The sequence below is a fragment of the Spinacia oleracea genome, chromosome 2, assembly GCF_020520425.1.
Source record: "Spinacia oleracea cultivar Varoflay chromosome 2, BTI_SOV_V1, whole genome shotgun sequence".
NCBI classification, from domain to species: Eukaryota; Viridiplantae; Streptophyta; class Magnoliopsida; order Caryophyllales; family Amaranthaceae; genus Spinacia; species Spinacia oleracea.
This window is the reverse complement of record NC_079488.1, coordinates 41185207-41207548: the sequence shown is the minus strand read 5'-3', so window position 1 is coordinate 41207548 and position 22342 is coordinate 41185207. Positions and strand designations below refer to the sequence as shown.

Genomic DNA, 22342 nt, shown 5'->3' with positions numbered 1-22342 from the left:
ATTAAGAAGTGAAGAACAACTGACGGGAAATAATGAATCTTTTGAATAAAAAATGTAGTATATTTCTTGTCGGTGTTTAAAAGTTGAGGAGATACAACAAATTATTAGAAAAGTTGAGGAGAAACATTAGAGAAGTAAGAAATATAATAGTAATTATTTGAAAAAGGGTGACATTTAGGATATAGTCTTCAAAGAAACGACAAATTTATGCAAGTCTGCGGGGAGGAAGTTCCTTGATGTTACTCAGAATCATCAGCACAAACATCTATGATTTTATCATCTGCCTCACCCTGCATCATTTTAATTAGAGTATGTTACGGAAAATTCAAAGCTGAAAATAGGTGAGGAATTATAAGTTGAGCACATATCTTTTTTAGTGAAGACCCTCATGACAAGTGAGCTAGCTGATCTTCTAACAGCTCGATAAAGGTAGTGGCCATCAGGTTTTACCTCATTAATGGTCATTCCAAGTGGGTCCAGCTTTTTCTCCAATAACTCATCCTCAACCACTGTATCACTAGTGATGTTTCTTTGTTCCTCCTGTATTCTTTGCTCCCTTGCAGCTTCTTGCTGAGCTCTTTTCTCACGTCTCTTGACTCTTTTACTAGGCTTGTGATGATCAGCATGACTGGCAATAGATACTCCAGCGATTGCTTTGACAAGAGTGTCAAGGTTTCCCTTTTCATTTCCATTCGCATTAGTACTGCTATTATATCCCAGTGATGAAAGTTCATGCGCATGTTTTTCTCTAAGATTTGCAGACAGTTTAGCAATTTACTCCTCAACTTGCTTCTTTTTTGCTTTCTGTTTTGCTTTGGAACCTTTAGCTGCAGCCTTTTTCATCGCAGCACTGAAGTCTGCACAGCACTGCACTGCACTACACAGCACTGCAGACAGCACTGCAGATAGCACTACAGTCTGCACTCAGCATTGCAGTCTACACTCAGCACTGCAGTCTGCACAACACTGCAGACACAAGACTGCATTCTACCAGACACATCACTGCTGTCTGCGGTAATGTTGTAACTCGCATAATATCCCCTAGTTACAGCATACACAAGCGGTTGTGCCAATGGATGATCAATGTGATTGAATGACAACAAAGGCATTTATAGGCGCAAAACTATAATCTTAGTGTGATGCAAGCCCTGATTTGTTGTGTGGCATTTAAAGTACATCTGATTTGTGCCCAGATGTAGCCATATTTATTTGAAATTCTTGGTGTAAACTTGATTTTAACAGCCGTCTTATTTGAAATTCTCGGTGTTTTAGAATTTTGATTCTCCCTCTACCAGTAGGCACACAACATAATGTCCTGATTCCTCCGGAACATCTAATTAACATTCATTTTGCGTGGCTATGGAACATCTGATTTGTGCCCAGATGTAGCCATGTTTTTTCCACGTTCAATTGTTACTAGCCACGTGTATTTAAACGTGTCTAACTGAGTTTTCAGTCACAAATGTTGTACTCTTGCCACGGTTTTTTGTGTGGCTATGGGATATTACTTCCCACGGAATATTACTCATCGCCACGAGTTTTTACTTTTTGCCACAACTTTTTTCGTGGCAAAATACTATAAAACCCGTGGCCAAAAAAATTATTTTTGCCACAACCATGTTTTTCCCGTGGCAAATTTCTTGCCACGGCCACTTGTGCCACGGGAGTATCAGGCTGGAATTTCCGTGGCTACATAGCATAGCCACGGAAATTTTCTACTTGTGCCACGAAAATTACCGTGGCACAAATGATGATTTGTAATAGTGTACTTAGGTATCGGAGGGAATATTCTTACGGGAATATTCTTGTTTTGCAGGTTGCAGGAAGATCGTGCCAGCGCATACTTGATACCTCCGAGGATAGGGTGACACGTCATCACTAGAAAAGTTCCCACAACACCCACCATCCTATTAAACAAATAATTTCAGATCTATACCCCACCCCCTAAAATGGCATGGTCCCCACTTGTTTTACCTATTAAAATATCTACCCAACTCCACCTATTTTATTATATTCAACCATTTTTCTTAATACCCGTGTCCGATCAAATGTATCACTTAAATAAATACGGAGGGAGTAAATCAATTATAATGCATTAAATTCTTTGTCGATCAAATCGTTTCGAGTATTCCGGGACGGATAGCGTAGATAGAAATTACTACGTGTTACATTAAAAAAATAATAATAATAAAGGGAAAAGAAAGCATTTGGCATTTTTCTATTTCTTCCTCCGATTCTATTTTTTCTGCTAAGTGGCTAATCAAAAGTACAATTCTCAGTCCCAAAAACAAAAACAAAAAATTCCTCGATTTCTATGATTTCTGGTTTCTCTGAAGTCTTCTTCTGCCCAGATCACTCAGGCACACCCTTCTCCTTATTCTCTCTCATGCAATTCATCTCCATTTCTGCTCATTCTCACTTAATTTCTCATCTCTCTTTCTTTTTTTGTTGCAGTGGGAAGGAGATAAGACACACACAAAATCCTGCAACTTTTTAGATCTTACATACCCTTGATCGATTCCAATTTGATGCACTGAAATTTCACCACAGATTTCAAATGGGTATCTTGTTTACTCGCCTCTTTTCTTCTCTCTTCGGCAATAAAGAAGCTCGAATCCTCGTACTTGGTCTTGATAATGCCGGGAAAACCACAATTTTGTGTATGTTCCTTACTATTTTGCAATTTCGATTTCAACCATGTCCTAATTTCCAATTTTATGATCTGGGTATTTGTTTAATTTTCAATTTTTTGATGTTTTGTGTTTGATCTTATAACTCCAGATCGTCTTCAGATGGGTGAAGTAGTCTCTACTATACCAAGTAGGTATTCTGTTTTGAATTCCTCGTGATTTATGCTTTCATTTGAGTGTTTAATCTTGTGATTAGAGTGTTCATTATTGTGATTAGAGTGTTTAATGATATTTGGTTATTTGTTTTTGGGTTTTTTCAGCTATAGGATTCAATGTGGAAACAGTGCAGTACAAAAACATTAAATTTCAAGTTTGGGATCTGGGTATGTGACCTGACTCTATCTTTTTCTTATGTTATTGTGCCTGATTTCATGTCATTGCGTAGTTTAAGACGGATTGATTTAGCTCAATTTGTAGGAGGAAGTGCAATGGTTTGGCAATGTAAAGGATATGTAATGCCAAAGTGTTATTTCCTGGCATCATGATTAATATGGGTTAATTATTTAGCTAAGGTGTATACAAGATGGTGGTACTCTTGACCGGTTGTGCTTGCTGAGGTATTGATCATCCATAGGTCAGAAATAGCTAACCGTGACAAAGTGTTGGTTGATTCATTCATTTGGTAGTTAGTGATGGATTTTAGATAGTTCATTTTTTTTCTTCATCACTGCTGATCTTAATGAGCTCCATTGATATTCTTCTGTAGTATGTTGTTCAGCTGTTCACAATTTTATCACACTGTTTATCTCGAGTCAACGGACTTTTACTCTCTTTTCCTTTGCCTTTTGAACCCAAATTTATGAACTCTAGACACAACCCAAGTGCCTCAAACATTAAGAACCTGTAGTAATGGGATTAGTTTGCCGCGTCACAGGAGAAGCAATATAAGGAGAAGTGTAGGCATCCCTTCCAGCCTCAACTGTGGGACAATAGCTGATTTATTTTCAGGAATAAGCGAGGTGTCTAATTTCAAAATCAGTCTTAACTGAAAAGTACTTTTTTTAAAATACCCCTTAGTCCTATTTCGCCTACCTAGAACCCTAGTGATCTCTGTTTAAGATGTTATTTTTTTAGTTAAATAATATGAAGCTACTAGTAAATTTCCTTAGTTAATCCTAATCTTTACCTAATTTGCTTCAATTATCCGTAAATCCTTTCAAAAGAAAAGACAATTTCCGTTCTCTCCGTTCCCTCTGTGACCTACCCGAAACCCCTCCCTTCTCTATCTTCACATTTCTGCAGCCCACACCAGCACCCCCTACCCCACCGCCTCACCATGACCGCAACCACCCCAGCCTCTTCACCCCCAACAAAGCTCCACTACAGTGTCACCTTTTTTTGTTTGTAATTTGAGCTTTTTTGTCATTATACCATCGTTTTCATCTCTTTTTTACCAACTCAATTTAGCCTTTTTTGTGTGTGTGGGGGGGAGGGGGGGGGGGGGGTTGGGAGGTGTCTAGGGCGCTTTAGTTTTGGGATCAAGAAGGGGTGTGTGTTTTAACTTCATATGGTCTTTTTTACTGGTGCTCTGTTAGCTAATAGTTCACTTGGAAGAAGTAATTCATAGGATGTATGTTCTGTGTATTACTTCAGGTTTCGTGAAGATTTTTCCCAATAATAGAACTTAGAATCCAGTTCTTTTGGACTATTGGATTATTTGAATATGTTTGGACCTTTTGGTAGTGTCATCACTCAGATGACCTCAAGGAAATCGATTAGTGTTGCAGAGTTTAGGAATGCTTCTGTTTTGTTGAAGTATTATTTTGTTATGGAGATGTACAAGGGAATAAGTCATTCAGGGTTGTGAAGGCTGTGGTATCGTGAAGATTGTGTGTGTGAGAGAGAGAGAGAGAGAGATTGTGTGTGGCCGTGTGGGTGGCATAATATAGGGAGAAAAAAGAGAATGGGGAGAGGTAGGGCCGTAGGGGTAGGGGTGGGGGTGGGGAGGAGAGGTTGTATTTCTTACTTTTGTGTATAATTATTTATTTAAGTTGTGACCAAAAGAGAACATGAGAGAGGCATATATAAAGAGGAGGCTGTGGCTAGAAACGACTGCAGAGAAGAGGAGATTTGTGTGTGCTCTTATTATAACTCAATTATATGAGGGTTAGGCTTTCAAAATTCAAAACTGAAAATGTAGACGTCGACTTGAGAGAATTGCTTTGATAATCATTCATGAAACACATATTTACACAAGACCACATGATCCTTCTAGGCATAGCTTATGTGCAAAGAAGGTAGGTACCGGCATGTTAATATTGGAATGAATGTAACAACCTATATTTTTTCCATGGGGGAGGGGCATCGGCCATAAGGTAACAATCTTGATGTTTGGATTGAAATTTAAAGGAAATATTAAAAAAGAAAAGGACGGGAAAAGAAGAAAAAAATGTCATCCAACCACACAGGGTTGCAGAAATGTAGATCTTGTTTCTTTAAATAATTGATGGTGCAGATGAAGGAGGGGAATCGACGGAATTTGAGGGAAACGTCGGTACCAAGCATTGAGAGGTTTTATTGTTTGAGGACCCTGTGTGGTTGGGATCAAGAAATTCATCATTAAGAGCAGCTCTCGATTCTTGATTTGGTACACATGACCATCAGTGACTCCATAGATTAAGGGGTTGAGTTTATGTCTGTTTTGATTTGAGAGACTTGTTAACACTTTGAGGCCATGAAATTTTAATCTTAGCTCTCCTTTTGTATATGGTTGACAGCCCCTTGGTTTAGTATAATTCTTTAGTATATGTAAAAATGTTCAACCCCTTCCGTATTCTTCGACGTCGGCCGTCAGGAGGAAAATTGGTAGGATATGGTAGGCAGTTCCTTCTTGCCAAATTCTTTCTTTTCCCATTCATTCTTCACAAAAACGAGCTAAAATATTTGGCTGTGTAAGGTAAATGGTATGGAGGCACTTGGTCCAAAGTCCAACATGAAAACTGATTACTAGAACCCACTACAACTTCTTGTAATGATAATTGTTCATGTTTGTAGTAAACATTTCTGTATCCTTTAATTTTGTCAGATTACAACTTCATGCCAACTAACCTGTTGCGCTGTAGTGAATTAAGGGATAGGTCTTGTATCGAAACGAGGATCACCTAATTATAAGGAGTCATTTCTGTGGTGTTCTGAGTCTTCTGAGTCTTCTGACTATAAATGCTATTGCTTGTTTCAAAACAGAGAGCATCGCCATCAACACTTTTTGACTTTTCAATCGACTTGTGGAATTAATGTGTTAATGATGTCTATTAGTAATTGATGAAAATTTTGTAATGCGAGTATAATGAAAATTGTAAGGAACTTTGTTTCTCCTCAAGTTTGGTTATCACTTATCATCTGAAATGCTTTTCCGGTTTCATTGTCATCAATTTATCAGCTTAAGTATATTTATGTTTTCAGTGTTCATTTGACATTTTAGGTAATATGGGTCTGGAATCTATAATCAAAACGAAAGTAGCTACTCATAAACCTCATTCACGAATCAGGTCATTTTAACCTACCTTACTTTTGTACCACCCTGACTCTTTGATTGGCACACACACCCGCGACATTAGTTTTTTCTACTGGTATCTGTCAGTACTTCCATCACTGCGTACTCTATACAGCTAAACCTGCCACCAGGCCCACCACTCATCCTCTCCCTCTTCCCTCCCCCTCCCCCCCCCCCCCCCCCCCCCCCAAACCCCCCCAATAGCTGAACTTGATTAGCTTTTGTGCAAGATTGTCTCATGACATGTTATTACTTGCCTCTATTTTCTATTTATTTGTAGCCATAAGATCCTTAGTTAACTCCAATGTACCACTATAGTGATTTTTTTCACATAGTCACACACACACAAACACACACTTAATTTTATCCAAAATACATGATACTAGTAAAATATACATATACAGGCCGTAACTTTGGGGATCCGCTCAATTGCTGCTTCCAGTGCTTTGGTTATTGTCTACTGAAGGAAGTTTTGGGGAGTGTGGGCCAGGGGGGTGCTTAGATTATACTCCGCATCAACAGTTAGTCTTTTCTGTTTCTTTTGGGAAATAATTGGAGCTTCACATACTTTGGCCAAAATACTTCACCCTTGTGGGTCTTCTACTCTTCTTCCTCTATGTGACTAAAGTTTCCATTTTCTCTGACTAAAATTTCCATTTGCTCACTATGCGTGGATATCAGTTTGGAACTTTTATCCTTTTTTCTCAAATATACTTGATATTTAAAGCTTATGCCTGCCTTATTTTGGTCTCTGCATCATGTGCTGTATGGAAACTGATATATACTCCAACGATTCATATGCCATATAATTTTATTCTGTATCGAGAGTCGAGACAACTACGATTTCTAGCAGGGGCATGTAATTGGTCCCAGGCTCGCTATAACATATTAACATCTTGCCTAGTTTCCATTCAACTCCTATGTTCCGTAATTGCTCAGAAAATTATCATACTTGCAAGAGTTGCAACTGCCAAGCTTCTGTTTTACGGAGTCTTTCTTGCTGAAATCTTGAGATGTCTTTTAATATCCTCCTTGGTTAACAATTGGGTAGCAATTGGTTGTCGTTTAGTTGACATGCAGCAATATTTATGATTCAGTCAGTCAGTATAAATTCTTATCTGTAATAATGCTCCTACAGTCCTACTCTTCACATTTTTGTGGGCATGCTTTCCTTGAAGGTTTCAGACTTTTGACTCTATGACTTGTATATTCTAGACTCTAGACCACTCGTGAGCTAACTGCCAATTAGAGACAGGATGAATTTCTTTTTCTCAACCAGATTTGCACTTTAGTTCAATATATAATGAGTTTTCTGTCTGGTGAGATACTGGGATATATAGGACAAATTTGTAGAGCAAAGTTTTACTACAGCTGTTCTAGTGTCTAGGATGTACTCGTACAATTAAGCAACTTCTTGAAGTATGGATTCTGGAACATGTTAAGAGCTTCTTGTAATTTGTAAACCTTTTTTGTTTGCCAAAAGGCAGAAGCTAATGTAGTACTTTAACATGACGTAATTCATGCGTGCATTCTTTCATTGACTGTCATGTATGGTTATTTACGAATTACACTATCTTGCAATCAGAGTAGATAAGTTCTGAATGTGCATAGATCTGTATTAATCTGATAATCCTATATATTTTGCCGAACTTCACCTAATATATTTTCTTTTTGTTTTTACTGTTGACTCAGGTGGGCAGACAAGTATAAGGTAACCTCCTCATTTCCAATTTCTTCTCCATAGAGCTACTAGATTACTTGTGTAGAAAATAATGTATGTGATCATGATTCATGACTCCTATGTGTCGGCAAGTGTTGTGTAATATGGAAATTTTATGGTAGTGCTCCAATATTTTGTTAGCCCCGCTGTTAGTTTAGATAGTCTTTCCAACCCATTAAGTTAGGTAAAAGATTTATTCCCTCTGGGGGCGTTTGGTTTGAGGGATAAGTACTTTGGGATAAAAGGGTAGGATAAGGATGGGATAATGATAAAATAAGTATTATCCCTTGTTTGGTGTGAGTTGAGAAAAGGGTTGGAAAAGTAGCAGAGTTGTCTTCTTTTTCTAGGTATAGGATTAAAGGGATAAGAGGGCTTTATCCCTATCCCGTCCCTCCTCTTATCCCCATCCTCATGAACAAACACTAGAGTTCTTTTATTCCCCTCCCCCTTATCTCTACCCCTTCCTTCTTATACCACAAAATAGACACCCCCTCTCTGTTTCCAATTATACCACGTTTCTCGAGAATTAGGTTTGACAGACTGTTTGTTTCTCTTAGGGAGCCTATTTTTTCGAGAATGAACTTGACAATTAATCTCCTAAAAGTATATTAATATAAATTACATAATAATAATAATCAGAATAGTTCTTTTCGACGTGAGTCTAACAATGTCCTTTTATTTATTCTTTAACAACATTTAGTAATATACTAATATAGTGACTTACAGAGAAATTAGCAGTCAAAACTCATTTTTGTTAAACTTGGGATTTTCATATTTGGAAATGGATAGTATTACTAGCTGTGCCAATAGATGGTTCAAACTTTAAAGTGATCTAATTATGCATTTGTATTTCATAAGTGGTAAACATGGCACAGAAAAAGAAAATATATGTTTGTTGACTTATAATTTCGTGTTCTTGCATATGCTCCTGGTGTGCCTGTATGAGTTGTACAACCCAGTGACATGAATTAAATAAATAACCCAGTCACATGAGTTAAATTGGCAAAATCTTAGGATAGGTTTCCTTCGACACTTCTGACAATAACCCATCAAAATTAACATTATATTGGCTTCTGATGTTGCTTGGGGTCTTCATCTGTCATTTTACCTCATATACCTGTGTTAAAAATCTTAAAATTTGTTTTAAATAAGCTATTGAAGTGCCTAGTGCATAGGGGCAATGCCTTGATTATCTCTTCCCTCTAGAAAGCGAACATAGGCGACATCCCCCCTCCTTATTCAAGATAGAGAGTGGGAGAACTGTGGTAAAATCGTAAAAGAAACCAATATTATTCTAACTTAATCTCACCCAAACTTTATGATCCAAATTTGAGCAACAGCCCTCGGTTAAATTCATGAAACTTCTTTATTTTGAACCCTGAAAAATACTCGTTAGATAAATACCCAAATTTTTAAAGTTGGACGTTTAGTCAAAATTGGAGGTTGCCCATTGTCCCATTCAGGCAAACATTGTTGGCAACCTTTCCTCGGTGGCCGGTCATCTTTACTCAGATTAGCTGTCCTCCACCCCACCCCACCCCACCCCACCCCACCCCACCCCACCCCACCCCACCCCACACACACCTAAAAAAAATTCAAAAAAATTCTGTTCCATTTTCTGTGTATTTCTGTTTTCTCTCTAGCTGATGGGGATCAGTTACCGATGTTGCTGCAGAATCAGGCAGCTTATTTTCTTTTCCTTGCTGATGGCTGACTAACCAGGAGCTTCAAACATGTCTCTACCCTCTACCTTCTTTTCTCTTTCTCTTTTATGATGGGTCTTATCTAGGATACTTAATGAACCACATAACTTTATTGGTCACTTTTTGCTTTAGAAGCTATGTTTTTTTTTACCTGAACTTTGGGACTCTTTACTGAAATCTGCACCTCAGAAGCATGTGGCAAGCAAAAATCTGATACAGAAACATTGCACTTTATTTCTGACCAAAAGTTGGGATTGTTTGAAACTTGTAGTCCGTGTCGATGGTCGACACTAATTGCTGAGTTTGTCTGAAGCGAGACTTAATATCCCAAATGTTAATTGATTTGTTTTAAATGTTGTATTCTTTTGGCTCAGAATGAAAGATTTGTTTCTTGTCAATTTTCTTCTGTTATGCATTTACAGGAGCCAAAAGAATGAGAGCTTTCTAAGTTCTGCAGTTTCGGTTCAATTGGCTTTCGAATTGTGACTTATGCTCATCTCTGTATCCCCCTTTTATTTTGCTTCTCTGTGTGCCTTTTTGAAAACAGGCCTTACTGGAGATGTTACTTTCCAAACACTCAAGCCATTATATATGTGGTAGACTCAAGTGATACTGATCGGCTTGCAATAGCGAAGGATGAATTTCATGCAATTTTAGAGGTATTGCCTCTAGTTATTCAATTATCTGTTAACTGTTGCGTCTTTCATGTCCTTCAAGAATCTAGCCTTAAAATTGAAACTGATGTGATTTTGATGTATAATCCATATCAAGGCTGCCGTAATTTTGAGATGTAATATTGCTTTAATTCATTTCTGCTTTTGAAGTGAAAATTTTAAATGCGAATCACAAGCTCAATTCCTTTTCAGGAGGAAGAATTGAAGGGTGCTGTGGTCCTAATTTTCGCTAACAAGCAGGTTGGTTCTGTTATTCTGCTGCTCTTTATTATCAATAATGTATCAGTTAAACTTATTTTATTAAAAGGTTTGATTTTTCTGTATAAATTACGGCGGGGTAGTCCATTCTAGCATTCATCCTGGATGACTAATTTTCACGGTGGATGATTATACCATCATAAGTATCGCCTTGAGTATGTGCTGTAATAGTGTAATTCAGTGGCCTTTTTTACCCTTGCGAGTAAAAATGATCCGTGACTAATCCAAGTTTCCCTTTCCAAAATTATGTTGCGTTACAGGATCTGCCGGGTGCACTTGACGATGCTGCTGTTACTGAGGCGTTGGAGCTTCACAAGATCAAAAGCCGGCAATGGGCTATCTTCAAGACTTCTGCCACCAAAGGAGAAGGCCTTTTTGAGGGCTTAGACTGGTATGCTTTGATTTTTACCTTGATTGACTTTCTTTCCTTTTTAAACTGTTTGCATGAAATATCTGACTGTAACTATAATATTCTCTTGACAAAATTAAGGTTGAGTAATACACTGAAATCTGGAAGTGGTTAACTTCTCTTTGAAGAGAGTGACGGGAAATCATGTAGCTGATGAGGAACGAAAATGCTATCATATTTCGTAGGGAGTGTTACTTGTGTTGGAAGTTTCAGACTGGAGGAAACTATAATTGTTCATCATTGGTAAATTTCGCCACAAATAGACATGTATAATTTTTTTTGTTCATTATTATAAATAGAAAAATGTTGGAGATTCCATCATTGATCACAGCCATACCCAAATCCTTGGTGTCCATGTTTGTAGCTTTGCCTAATCGCTTAACTATACTCGTACTTGGTGTTATAAAATGACGGGATTTGTTCTCTTAGTATCCCTTAGTTACTCCCTTGTATATAGGGGTGTAAGTGGATTGAGATAATCCCAAAATCTCGCTTGTCAATCAGAAGTACTGGTGGCCTACGCATTAGTCAAATTAGTCCAACACCTTGCCACGTAGTCTACCAACACGTGTTGCCATATAATCCAGGCCCACACGCATTTTCCTTCTCACAAGAACACATCAAAGCATGCCACGTAGCTGCTAAATGTTGGTTAATTTTTTTTTTTATTTTTTTTGACTTAGGCGTACAAAACGGAATTAAAAAGCACACAAGTTCTTCCTATAATTGTTAGCAATTATATGAGCCTGATGGACCAGTTACCTATCAACTTTGAGGATGGTATAATAGTTGAATGACATCTCTCACCTCTTGATGTCTTTGATTAACCAGTGGATGGAAATGTCAGTTGGTGAATCATAGTGAAGGTTTGTGACTAGATTTTTGGAGTCAATTTGTATCCATATGGTGTGCAATCCTTTCTTTCGGGCCCACCAAATTGCCGTAAAACAAGCTATTGCTTCTGCATGTCCTGCTGAAACCGTAGTCCCAAAGTCTCCACCCATCGATCTCTCATGTGATCCAGATTCGAACACCGTCCACCCCACTCCATAGTTTTTTTCCTTCGGTCCCACAAACCATCTATTCTCACAATTGTCCCTGGGAAAAGGTTTGTTGAGAAATAAGTGTTAGGTTATGAATAATACAATAATATAATTCATGCTGAAAAACCATCAACCCAGAATCCAAATTAATTGCCACATAGTCAATTATCATAATTTATGTGACATACAATGTGATGTGTGCCTTCCCTGGCTGCTCCCGAACCGAACAAAAACAAGTCTTTAGAGCCCCAAACGTTGCCCCTCCGTAGAAAGTCCACATCACGTTCGGATCCGCCTTAGGTTCAACAAACTAGGATTTTACTTAAGGTTTTATGTATTCGGGCTAGGCTGTATTATGTTCTCCCTTAAACACAATGGGAATAAAGAATATGATTTTCAATGTAATTGATGTGTATAATTATGAGGGCCAAGCCTCATATTTATAGGGTAGGAAATAAGGAATTTGAATCTTACTAGTAATAGAATTACCAACCGTACTAGGATTCAAATTATTATTCAATTAGAATTGCACATTAATTAAACTCTTAATTAAACCAATTCTAGTAGGACTAGGAATACTTAATGCAATGTTACTTGGGAATTAAGCAACCGGACCTTTCTTAGAGCCCAAGACGAAACAACCCAACACAGCCACAACGAGCCACATTGGTGTGCGTGCTGCCTCGACCCAGCCACAGCCGCAGCTTGCCGAAGGCCCAGCGCTGTGGCCTTGCCTCTGCGGGCCTGCAGTATATTGCTTGCAGGCTGGGCGCGGAACATGAGCTGCTGCCTTGCCCGCTTGCTTGGCGCGGCCCATGGAGCTGTTGCCTTGCCCGCTTGCTTGGCGCGGCCCATGGAGCTGTTGCCTTGCTCGCTAGCCTGGTACGACCCATTGGCACTGCTGCCTTGCTAGCTTGCTAGGCGCGTCCCTTTGGCGCTGCTGCCTTGCTCGCTTGCTTGTCGAGCGATGGGACGGCTCCGCTTGCCGGCTTGTCGCTCGTCGAGCTTCCGATTCGTTTTCCGACTCCGGAATCCATTTCCGTTTCGAACAAATATTTACGTTTCCGTTAATATTTCTGATTCCGGAAATAATTTCTTTTTCCGACAATATTTCCCATTTCGGTAATATTTTTGTTTCCGGGAATATTTTTCTATTTCCGATAATATTTTCCGATGCGAACCATGTTTTCGTTTCCGGTAACATCTACGACTTGGATAATATTTATATTTCCGTCATGAACCATATTTCCGTTTTCGGCAATATCATCATTTCAGGAGTATTCTTTATTTTGCCTTTTGACGATTTCAGCTCCCACTGGAACCGAGATCCGTCGTTTCCGAATGTTGATAAATGGAGTACTTAATGAATAATATATTCACTTAAATACTTGATCCGTTCACGTACTATTTGTGTGACCCTGCGGGTTCAATCAAGAGTAAGTTGTGGATTAATATTATTAATTCCACTTGAACCAAAGCGGCCTCTAGCTACGCATTCAGTTCACTTGATCTCACTGAATATTAACTTGTTAATTAATACTGAACCTCATTTATTAGACTTAGCATTAATGCAGACTTGGACCAAGGGCATTATTTCCTTCAGTCTCCCACTTGTCCTTAGGAACAAGTGTGCATTTCCTAATTCCTTTGTCGCTTGATGCCTTCTCATGAACATAAGGTAAGAGCAGTCATCCTTATTATGTCCAGAGGTATTTCTCGATTTCAAAGTTCAACTGATCAAATAAACAGATAATCATAGCCTATGATTCATCTGAGCACGGCCATGCATTTTTCAGTTTCTAGCTCTCCGAGTGGCCTTGTACAACTTTCAGCATCTCATCCCGATTTATGGGAGGACAATCCCAATCTTGTGATCTTGAGGTTAGACTTCGTTTGATAGGTGATTACTTGAGCGTTGCCGTTATAGTCTCCTTTTACGGTGTGACGATTGACAACGTCAAAGTAACCAGTTCTCAAACAAGTAATCTCAAATCACTCAAGTATTGAGGATTAGTGTCTAATAATATAATGAAATTTACTTATGACAGATTTTCATCTCTTACAGTAAAGTTTCATAGGTCTGTTCGATACTAATCTTTTCAAGTAAGTATCTATGCAAATGATTGCGACATTGCCATGTCCACATAGTTCAAGAAACAGAGCTACTAGTCATTTTGCATTCTAGTCGTCTAGCGTTTTCTATGCATCTACCTTTATAGATAACTTCCGACCAGGGACCATTTTCAACTTTTGACATTCAAGTTCACTTGATAGACATTTCTTAGTCACAAGACTGGTCCTGACAGTCTATCTTGAACATATCGTCAAATTGAAAGGACGCATCATTTAATAAACCACAAATTAAATGGAAAAATGATTTCTATTCATTTATATGAATGGTTAACCAATTTTTTTTTACAAAGTATTAAACTCTAAAACTTTAAAACATTTATTAAGGACATCAAAGCCATTCTCCAACATGCTTGATTCCCATAGCTGCAGTGTGCGAGTTGTGCTTCGCGTGCGGCAGAGGTTTGGTTAATGGATCTGAGATGTTGTCATCAGTTCCAATCTTGCTTATCTCGACTTCTTTTCTTTCCACGAACTCTCGTAGAAGGTGAAATCTACGAAGTACATGCTTGACTCTCTGGTGGTGTCTAGGCTCCTTTGCCTGTGCAATAGCTCCATTATTGTCACAATATAGAGCTATTGGTCCTTTAATGGAGGGGACTACACCAAGTTCACATATGAACTTCCTTAGCCAAATAGTTTCCTTTGCTGCTTCATGCGCAGCAATGTACTCTGCTTCAGTTGTAGAATCCGCAATGGTGCTCGGTTTAGCACTTTTCCAGCTTACTGCAACCTTCGTTGGGGCAGAAGACAACCTAGACTGTGATCCGAAATCATCTTTGTCGGTTTGGAAACTTGCGTCCGTATAGCCTTTAACAATTAATTCATCATCTCCACCATAGACCAAGAAATCATCTTTGTGCCTTTTCAGGTACATCAGAATATTCTTGGCAGCAGTCCAATGCGCCTCTCCTTGGTCTGACTGGTATCTGCTCGTAGCACTGAGTGCGTACGCAACATCCGGGCGTGTACAGATCATAGCATACATTATTGAACCAATCAATGATGCATATGGAATCCCACGCATTCGTCTACGATCATCTAGTGTTTTTGGGCATTGAGTCTTGCTTAGAGTCATTCCATGAGAGATGGGTAGGTAGCCTCGCTTGGAGTCAGCCATATTGAACCTTTCAAGCACCTTATTGATACAAGTATTTTACTAAGTCCAATCATCCTTTTAGATCTATCTCTGTAGATCTTGATGCCCAGTATGTACTGTGTTTCTCCTAGATCCTTCATCGAAAAACATTTCCCTAGCCAAATCTTGACAGAGTTCAACATAGGAATGTCATTTCCGATAAGTAATATGTCGTCGACATATAATACTAGAAAAGCAGTTTTGCTCCCACTGACCTTCTTGTATACACAAGATTCGTCTTCGTTCTTGACGAAGTCAAAGTCACGGACTGCTTCATCAAAACGTATATTCCAGCTCTTTGATGCTTGCTTTAATCCATAGATGGACTTCTTAAGCTTGCATACCTTTTTAGCATTCTTTGGATCCTCAAAACCCTCAGGTTGTGTCATAAACACGGTTTCTGTTAAAGCGCCGTTTAAGAAAGAGGTTTTGACATCCATCTGCCATATTTCGTAATCGTAATATGGAGCGATTGCTAACATTATCCGAATAGACTTTAGCATTGCAACTGGTGAAAAGGTTTCATCACAATCCACACCGTGGACTTGCCTGTATCCTTTTGCAACCAATCTAGCTTTGAAAACTTCTAGTTTCTCATCCTTGTCTTTTTTCAGTTTGAAAACCCATTTGCTTCCTATGGCTTGGTAGCCATCTGGAAAATCGACCAAATCCCAAACTTGATTTTCAGACATGGAGTCTAATTCATATTGCATGGCTTCTTGCCACTGCTTGGAGCTAGGGCTCGTCATAGCTTGTTTGTAAGTCGCAGGTTCATCGCTTTCCAACAACAGAATTTCATGGCTCTCGTTCATCAAAATACCTATGTATCTTTCCGGTTGAGACCTATATCTCTGCGATCTACGCGGGGTTATATTTCTAGTTGGTTATTGATTCTCACCAGATACTTCTAAAGATCTCTGAGTTTCAACCTGAATGTCATCTTGAGCATTCTCTAGAGTTTGTTGTTCGACTCGAATTTCTTCGAGGTCTACTTTTCTCCCACTTATCATTTTGGAACTGTGATATCTTTCCAAAAAGATACCATCTCGAGCAACAAACACCTTGTTCTCAGATGTTTTGTAGAAGTAATAGCCCTTTGTTTCCTTTGGGTAGCCCACAAGGATACATTTTTCAGATTTCGGTTGAAGTTTGTCTGAAATTAATCGTTTGACGTATAATTCACAACCCCAAATCTTAAGAAAAGACACATTTGGAAGCTTTCCAAACCATAACTCATATGGAGCCTTTTCGACAGCTTTAGACGGAGCTCTATTTAGTGTGAGTGCAGCTGTGTTTAGTGCATGTCCCCGAAATTCTATTGGAAATTCAGCCTGACCCATCATTGATCGAACCATGTCTAGAAAGGTCTTGTTCCTCCATTCTGACACACCGTTCCATTGAGGTGTTCAGGGAGGAGTCAATTCTGACAAGATTCCACATTCTTTCAGATGTTCATCAAATTCATAGCTCAGATATTCACCGCCTCTATCACACTGCAGTGCCTTAATCTTCTTGCCTAATTGATTCTCTACTTCACTCTGAAATTCCTTGAATTTGTCAAGGGATTTAGACTTATGCTTCATTAGGTAGACATAACCATATCTTCTAAAGTCATCAGTGAAAGTGATAAAGTAGCTGAAACCACCTCTAGCATTTGAACTCATTTGTCCACATACATCTGTATGGATTAAACCCAATAGATCAGTTGCCCTTTCTCCAAATTTAATTAGAGAAAGGTTACTTTGTCATTTTGCCAAGTAAGCATGATTCGCATTTACCATAATCCCCTAAGTCAAATGATTCTAGAATTCCTTCCTTTTGAAGTTTTTCTATGCGTTTCATGTTAATATGGCCTAATAGACAATGCCACAGATAGGTGAGATCTGAATCATTCTTTTTGGCCTTTTTGGTATTTATGTTATAAACTTGTTTGTCGTAATTTAGCTTTATGTTAAAAATCTAAATCCCTTAGCATCTAAGCAAGAAATAGAAATGATGTTTTTAGTAAGACATGGAACATGGAAACACTCTTCCAGTTCCAAAACTAGGCCAGAGGGCAACGACAAATAATAAGTTCCTACAGCTAATGCAGCAATCCTTTCTCCATTTCATACTCGTAGGTCGACTTCACCTTTGCTTAACCTTCTACTTCTTCTTAGTTCCTGTGAATTGGAACATAAGTGTGAGCCACAACATGTATCTAATACCCAAGAAGTTGAATATGCAAGTATACAGTCTATAACGAAAATACCTGAAGATCGAACGACAGTTCCGTTCTTCTGATCTTCCTTATTTTTGGGACATTTTCTCTTGTAATGGCCAATTCCATCACAATAAAGACATGTTGATGTGGTCTTGTCCTGCTTTGTCTTCTTTCTGGGAACTGACTCAGCATTGCCCTTGGACTTTCCACCTTTCTTGAAAGGTCTCCCTTTAGCCTTGAGTAAATCTTTGGCTTCACAGTCGAGTACTATTCAGCAATTTTGACAAGCCGAATGAACTCACCGATTGTCTCTTCTCTTGGTTCACTCATATAGTATTGCCTGAAACGTCTAAATCCTTCATGAAGTGAATTGAGTAAGACGGAGACAGCCATCCTTTCGCTTATTGGTGGACCTAGCAGACTCAAGTGATCAAACAATGATAACATGTAGTTCACATGATCCGGCCCTAGGTGGTTTACCAACTCTTTGTTTAGTGCGAAGGATTTGAGCATGTGTTTCCTGGACTTCTTGCCTGAAACATCTGTTATGAAGATCAACCTTCAACCCTTTCATCGATTCAATCAACTCATGGACATTTAGGTCTCTTTCTTCCGTGCTTCCACGACAGATATCCCTTAGATGCTCGAGAAGCATATATGGTTCGTAAGCTACAAACCTTCTATGCCAATCGTCAGGGATGTTGCTCAGCATAAGACTCATGACCTTCTGGAGATCCGCTATTCGCTTCCCAGGCGGCGTGTCTTTCAGGAGTTATGTCTCTTGCATAGTTGCTTTGCATGAGGTAGAACAGTGCATACTCAATGCCATTGAGTTTTGTTAGGTTATGATACATATGACACTACATAGATCATGCGGAAACAACCATTAACCCAGGACAACATATTATTTACACATAATCATATAGCATAATTTAGATGCATACTCTTTGTTGCGTGCCCTCCCTAGCTGCGCCCGAACCGAACAAGAACAAGTCTTTTAGGACTCCAAGTGTCGTCCCTCCGTAGATAGTCCACAGCACGTCCGGATCCGCCTTAAGATTGACCAACTAGAATCGCCCTTAAGGTACTAGAAAATTTCGGCACTTTTGAGCAAGATGTGTGTTTTAATTTTCTCTCAAAAAACTCACTTTTGAATACTTTGAAACTTGTGTATAAATTATGACCCCTAGGCCTTTATTTATAGAGTTATGGAAAAGGAATCGTAATCCTAGTAGGATGCGAATTAATTGGAATTAGAATCCTACATGAATTCTATTTAATTAATTTATCCAATTAGGAATAGAAATTTAATCATACACTGACTCTTGTAGATTCAGGAATCACGCATGAGCACAAACTCACACACACACGGCAGCCACAAGGGCTGCCCATGCGCGTGCGAGCAGCAGCCCGCGTAGCACGGCCCACGCAGCCGTGGCCCTTGGCGCGCGCTGGGCCTGCCTTGCGGTAGGCCCGGGCGCTGCCTTGGCTGGGCTTGTGGCGCGCATGCTTGCTGGGCGATTGGCCCCGGCTTCGTGCTGGGCCTTCGTCCGGCAAGCCTCGTCCGATGCTAATTCGTACGATACGCTTCCGATTAAATTTCCATTTCCGGAATCTATTTCCGATACGAACAATATTTAATATTTCCGATTCCGGAATTAATTTCCGTTTCGAACAAATATTTAATATTTCCGTTTCCGGAATTATTTTCCGATTCCGGCAATATATCCGATTCTGACAATATTTCCGTTTCCGGTAATATTTCCGATTCTGGTAATATTTCCATTTCCAATAATATTTTCCGATACGTACCATGTTTCCGTTTCCGGCAACATCTACGACTTGGATAATATTCATATTTCCGATACGATCCATATTTCCGTTTCCGGCAATATCATCGTTTCCGGAGTATTCATTTCTTGCCTGTGACGATCTTAGCTCCCACTGAAACCAAGATCCGTCGGTTCCGAATATTCATAGATGGAGTATTTAATGCCATTAAATACTTGATCCGTTTACGTACTATTTGTGTGACCCTACGGGTTCAGTCAAGAGTAAGCTGTGGATTAATATCATTAATTCCACTTGAACTGAAGCGGCCTCTAGCTAGGCATTCAGCTCACTTGATCTCACTGAATTATTAACTTGTTAATTAATACTGAACCGCATTTATTAGACTTAACATAGAATGCATACTTGGACCAAGGGCATTATTTCCTTCAGTCTCCCACTTGTCCTTAGGGACAAGTGTGCATTTCCTAATTCCTTTGTCGCTCGATGCTTGCTCTTGAACATAAGGTAAGAGTTGTCATCCTTATTATGTCCAGAGGTGTTCCTCGGTTTCAGAGTTCAACTGATCAAATAAACAGATAATCATAGCCTATGATTCATCCGAGCACGGCCATGCATTTCACAGTTTCTAGCTCTCCGAGTGGCCTTGTACAACTTTTAAGCATCTCATCCCGATTTATGGGAGGACAATCCCAATCTTGCGATCTTGAGATTAGACTTCGTTTGATAGGTGATTACCTGAGCGTTGCCTTTATAGCCTCCTTTTACGGTGCGACGGTTGGTCAACGTCAAAGCAACCAGTTCTCAAACAAGTAATCTCAAATCACTCAGGTATTGAGGATTTAGTGTCTAATAATTTAATGAAATTTACTTATGACAGACTTTCATCTCTTACAGTAAAGTTTCATAGGTCTTGTCCGATACTAGTCTTCCCAAAGTAAGTATCTATGCAAATGATTATGACATTGCCATGTCCACATAGTTCAAGAAACAGAACTACTAGTCATCTTGCATTCTAATCGTCTAACGTTTTCTATGCGTCCAATTTTATAGAAAACTCCGATTAGGGACCATTTTCAACCTTTGACATTCAAGTTCACTTGATAGACATTTCTTAGTCACAGGACTGGTCCTGACAGTCTATCTTGAATATATCGTCAAGTTGAAGGGACTCATCATTTAATAAACCACAAATTAAATGGAAAAATGAATTCCTTTCATTTATTGTGAATGATTAACCAATAATGTTTTACAAAGATTTAAACTCTAAAACTTTAAAACATTAAACAGAGACATCAAAGCCATTCTCCAATATGCTTGATTCCCATAGCTGCAGTGTGCGAGTTGTGCTTCGCTTGCGGCAGAGGTTTAGTTAATGGATCTGATATGTTGTCATCAGTTCCAATTTTGCTTATCTCGACTTCTTTTCTTTCAACGAACTCTCGTAGAAGGTGAAATCTACGAAGTACATGCTTGACTCTCTGGTGGTGTCTAGGCTCTTTTGCCTGTGCAATAGCTCCGTTATTATCACAATACAGGGCTATTGGTCCTTTAATGGAGGGGACTACACCAAGTTCTCCTATGAACTTCCTTAGCCATATAGCTTCCTTTGCTGCTTCATGTGCAGCAATGTACTCCGCTTCAGTTGTAGAATCCGCAATGGTGCTTTGCTTAGCACTTTTCCAGCTTACTGCTCTCCGTTGAGGCAGAAGACAAACCCAGACTGTGATCTGAAATCATCTTTGTCGGTTTGGAAACTTGCGTCCGTATAGCCTTTAACAATTAATTCATCATCTCCACCATAGACCAGGAAGTCATCTTTGTGCCTTTTCAGGTACTTCAGAATGTTCTTGGCAGCAGTCCAATGCGCCTCTCCTGGGTCTGACTGGTATCTGCTCGTAGCACTGAGTGCGCACGCAACATCCGGGCGTGTACATATCATAGCATACATTATTGAACCAATCAATGATGCATATGGAATCCCATTCATTCGTCTACGCTCATCAAGTGTTTTTGGGCACTGAGTCTTGCTTAGAGTCATTCCATGAGACATGGGTAGGTAGCCTCGCTTGGAGTCCGCCATCTTGAACCTATCAAGCACCTTATTGATATAAGTGCTTTGACTAAGTCCAATCATCCTTTTAGATCTATCTCTGTAAATCTTGATGCCCAATATGTACTGTGCTTCTCCTAGATCCTTCATCGAAAAACATTTCCCAAGCCAAATCTTGACAGAGTTCAACATAGGAATGTCATTTCCGATAAGCAATATGTCGTCGACATATAATACTAGGAAAGCAATTTTGCTCCCACTGACCTTCTTGTATACACAAGATTCGTCCGCGTTCTTGATGAAACCAAAGTCACTGACTGCTTCATCAAAACGTATATTCCAGCTCCTGGATGCCTGCTTCAATCCGTAGATTGACTTCTTTAGCTTGCATACCTTTTTAGCATTCTTTGGATCCTCAAAACCTTCAGGCTGTGTCATAAACACAGTTTCTGTTAAAACGCCGTTTAAGAAAGCAGTTTTGACATCCATCTGCCATATTTCGTAATCGTAATATGCAGCGATTGCTAACATTATTCGAATAGACTTTAGCATTGCAACTGGTGAAAAGGTTTCATCGTAATCCACACCGTGGACTTGCCTGTAACCTTTTGCAACCAATCTAGCTTTGAAAACTTCAAGTTTCCCATCCTTGTCCTTTTTCAGTTTGAAAACCCATTTGCTTCCAATGGCTTGGTAGCCATCTGGCAAATCGACCAAATCCCATACTTGGTTTTCAGACATGGAGTCTAATTCAGATTGCATGGCTTCTTGCCACTGCTTGGAGCTAGGGCTCGTCATAGCTTGCTTGTAAGTCGCAGGTTCATCACTTTCAAGTAATAGAACGTCATAGCTCTCGTTCGTCAAAATACCTAAGTACCTTTCCGGTTGAGATCTATATCTTTGCGATCTACGCGGGGTAACATTTCTAGATTGACCATGATTCTCACCAGATTCTTCTAAAGATCTCTGAGTTTCATTCTGAATGTCATCTTGAGCATTCTCTAGAGTTTGTTGTTCGACTCGAATTTCTTCGAGGT

The 22342-nt window shown here is 39.3% G+C and overlaps 1 protein-coding gene and 1 pseudogene across 1 annotated transcript; one reads left to right on the top strand and one right to left on the bottom strand.

Moving 5' to 3' along the window:
• Positions 1-314: 314 nt before the first annotated feature.
• On the bottom strand, positions 315-2030 carry LOC110783049 (OVARIAN TUMOR DOMAIN-containing deubiquitinating enzyme 5-like; annotated as a pseudogene).
• A 184-nt stretch (positions 2031-2214) lies between these two features.
• LOC110783083 (ADP-ribosylation factor 1) lies at positions 2215-11378 on the top strand. The gene is made up of 9 exons (XM_021987379.2): positions 2215-2360; positions 2455-2660; positions 2782-2820; positions 2951-3013; positions 7876-7894; positions 10154-10265; positions 10473-10520; positions 10799-10929; positions 11029-11378. The coding sequence occupies exons 2-9, from the start codon at positions 2558-2560 to the stop codon at positions 11060-11062; spliced, it is 549 nt and encodes a 182-aa protein (XP_021843071.1). The 5' UTR covers positions 2215-2360; positions 2455-2557; the 3' UTR covers positions 11063-11378.
• The last annotated feature ends 10964 nt before the right edge of the window (positions 11379-22342 follow it).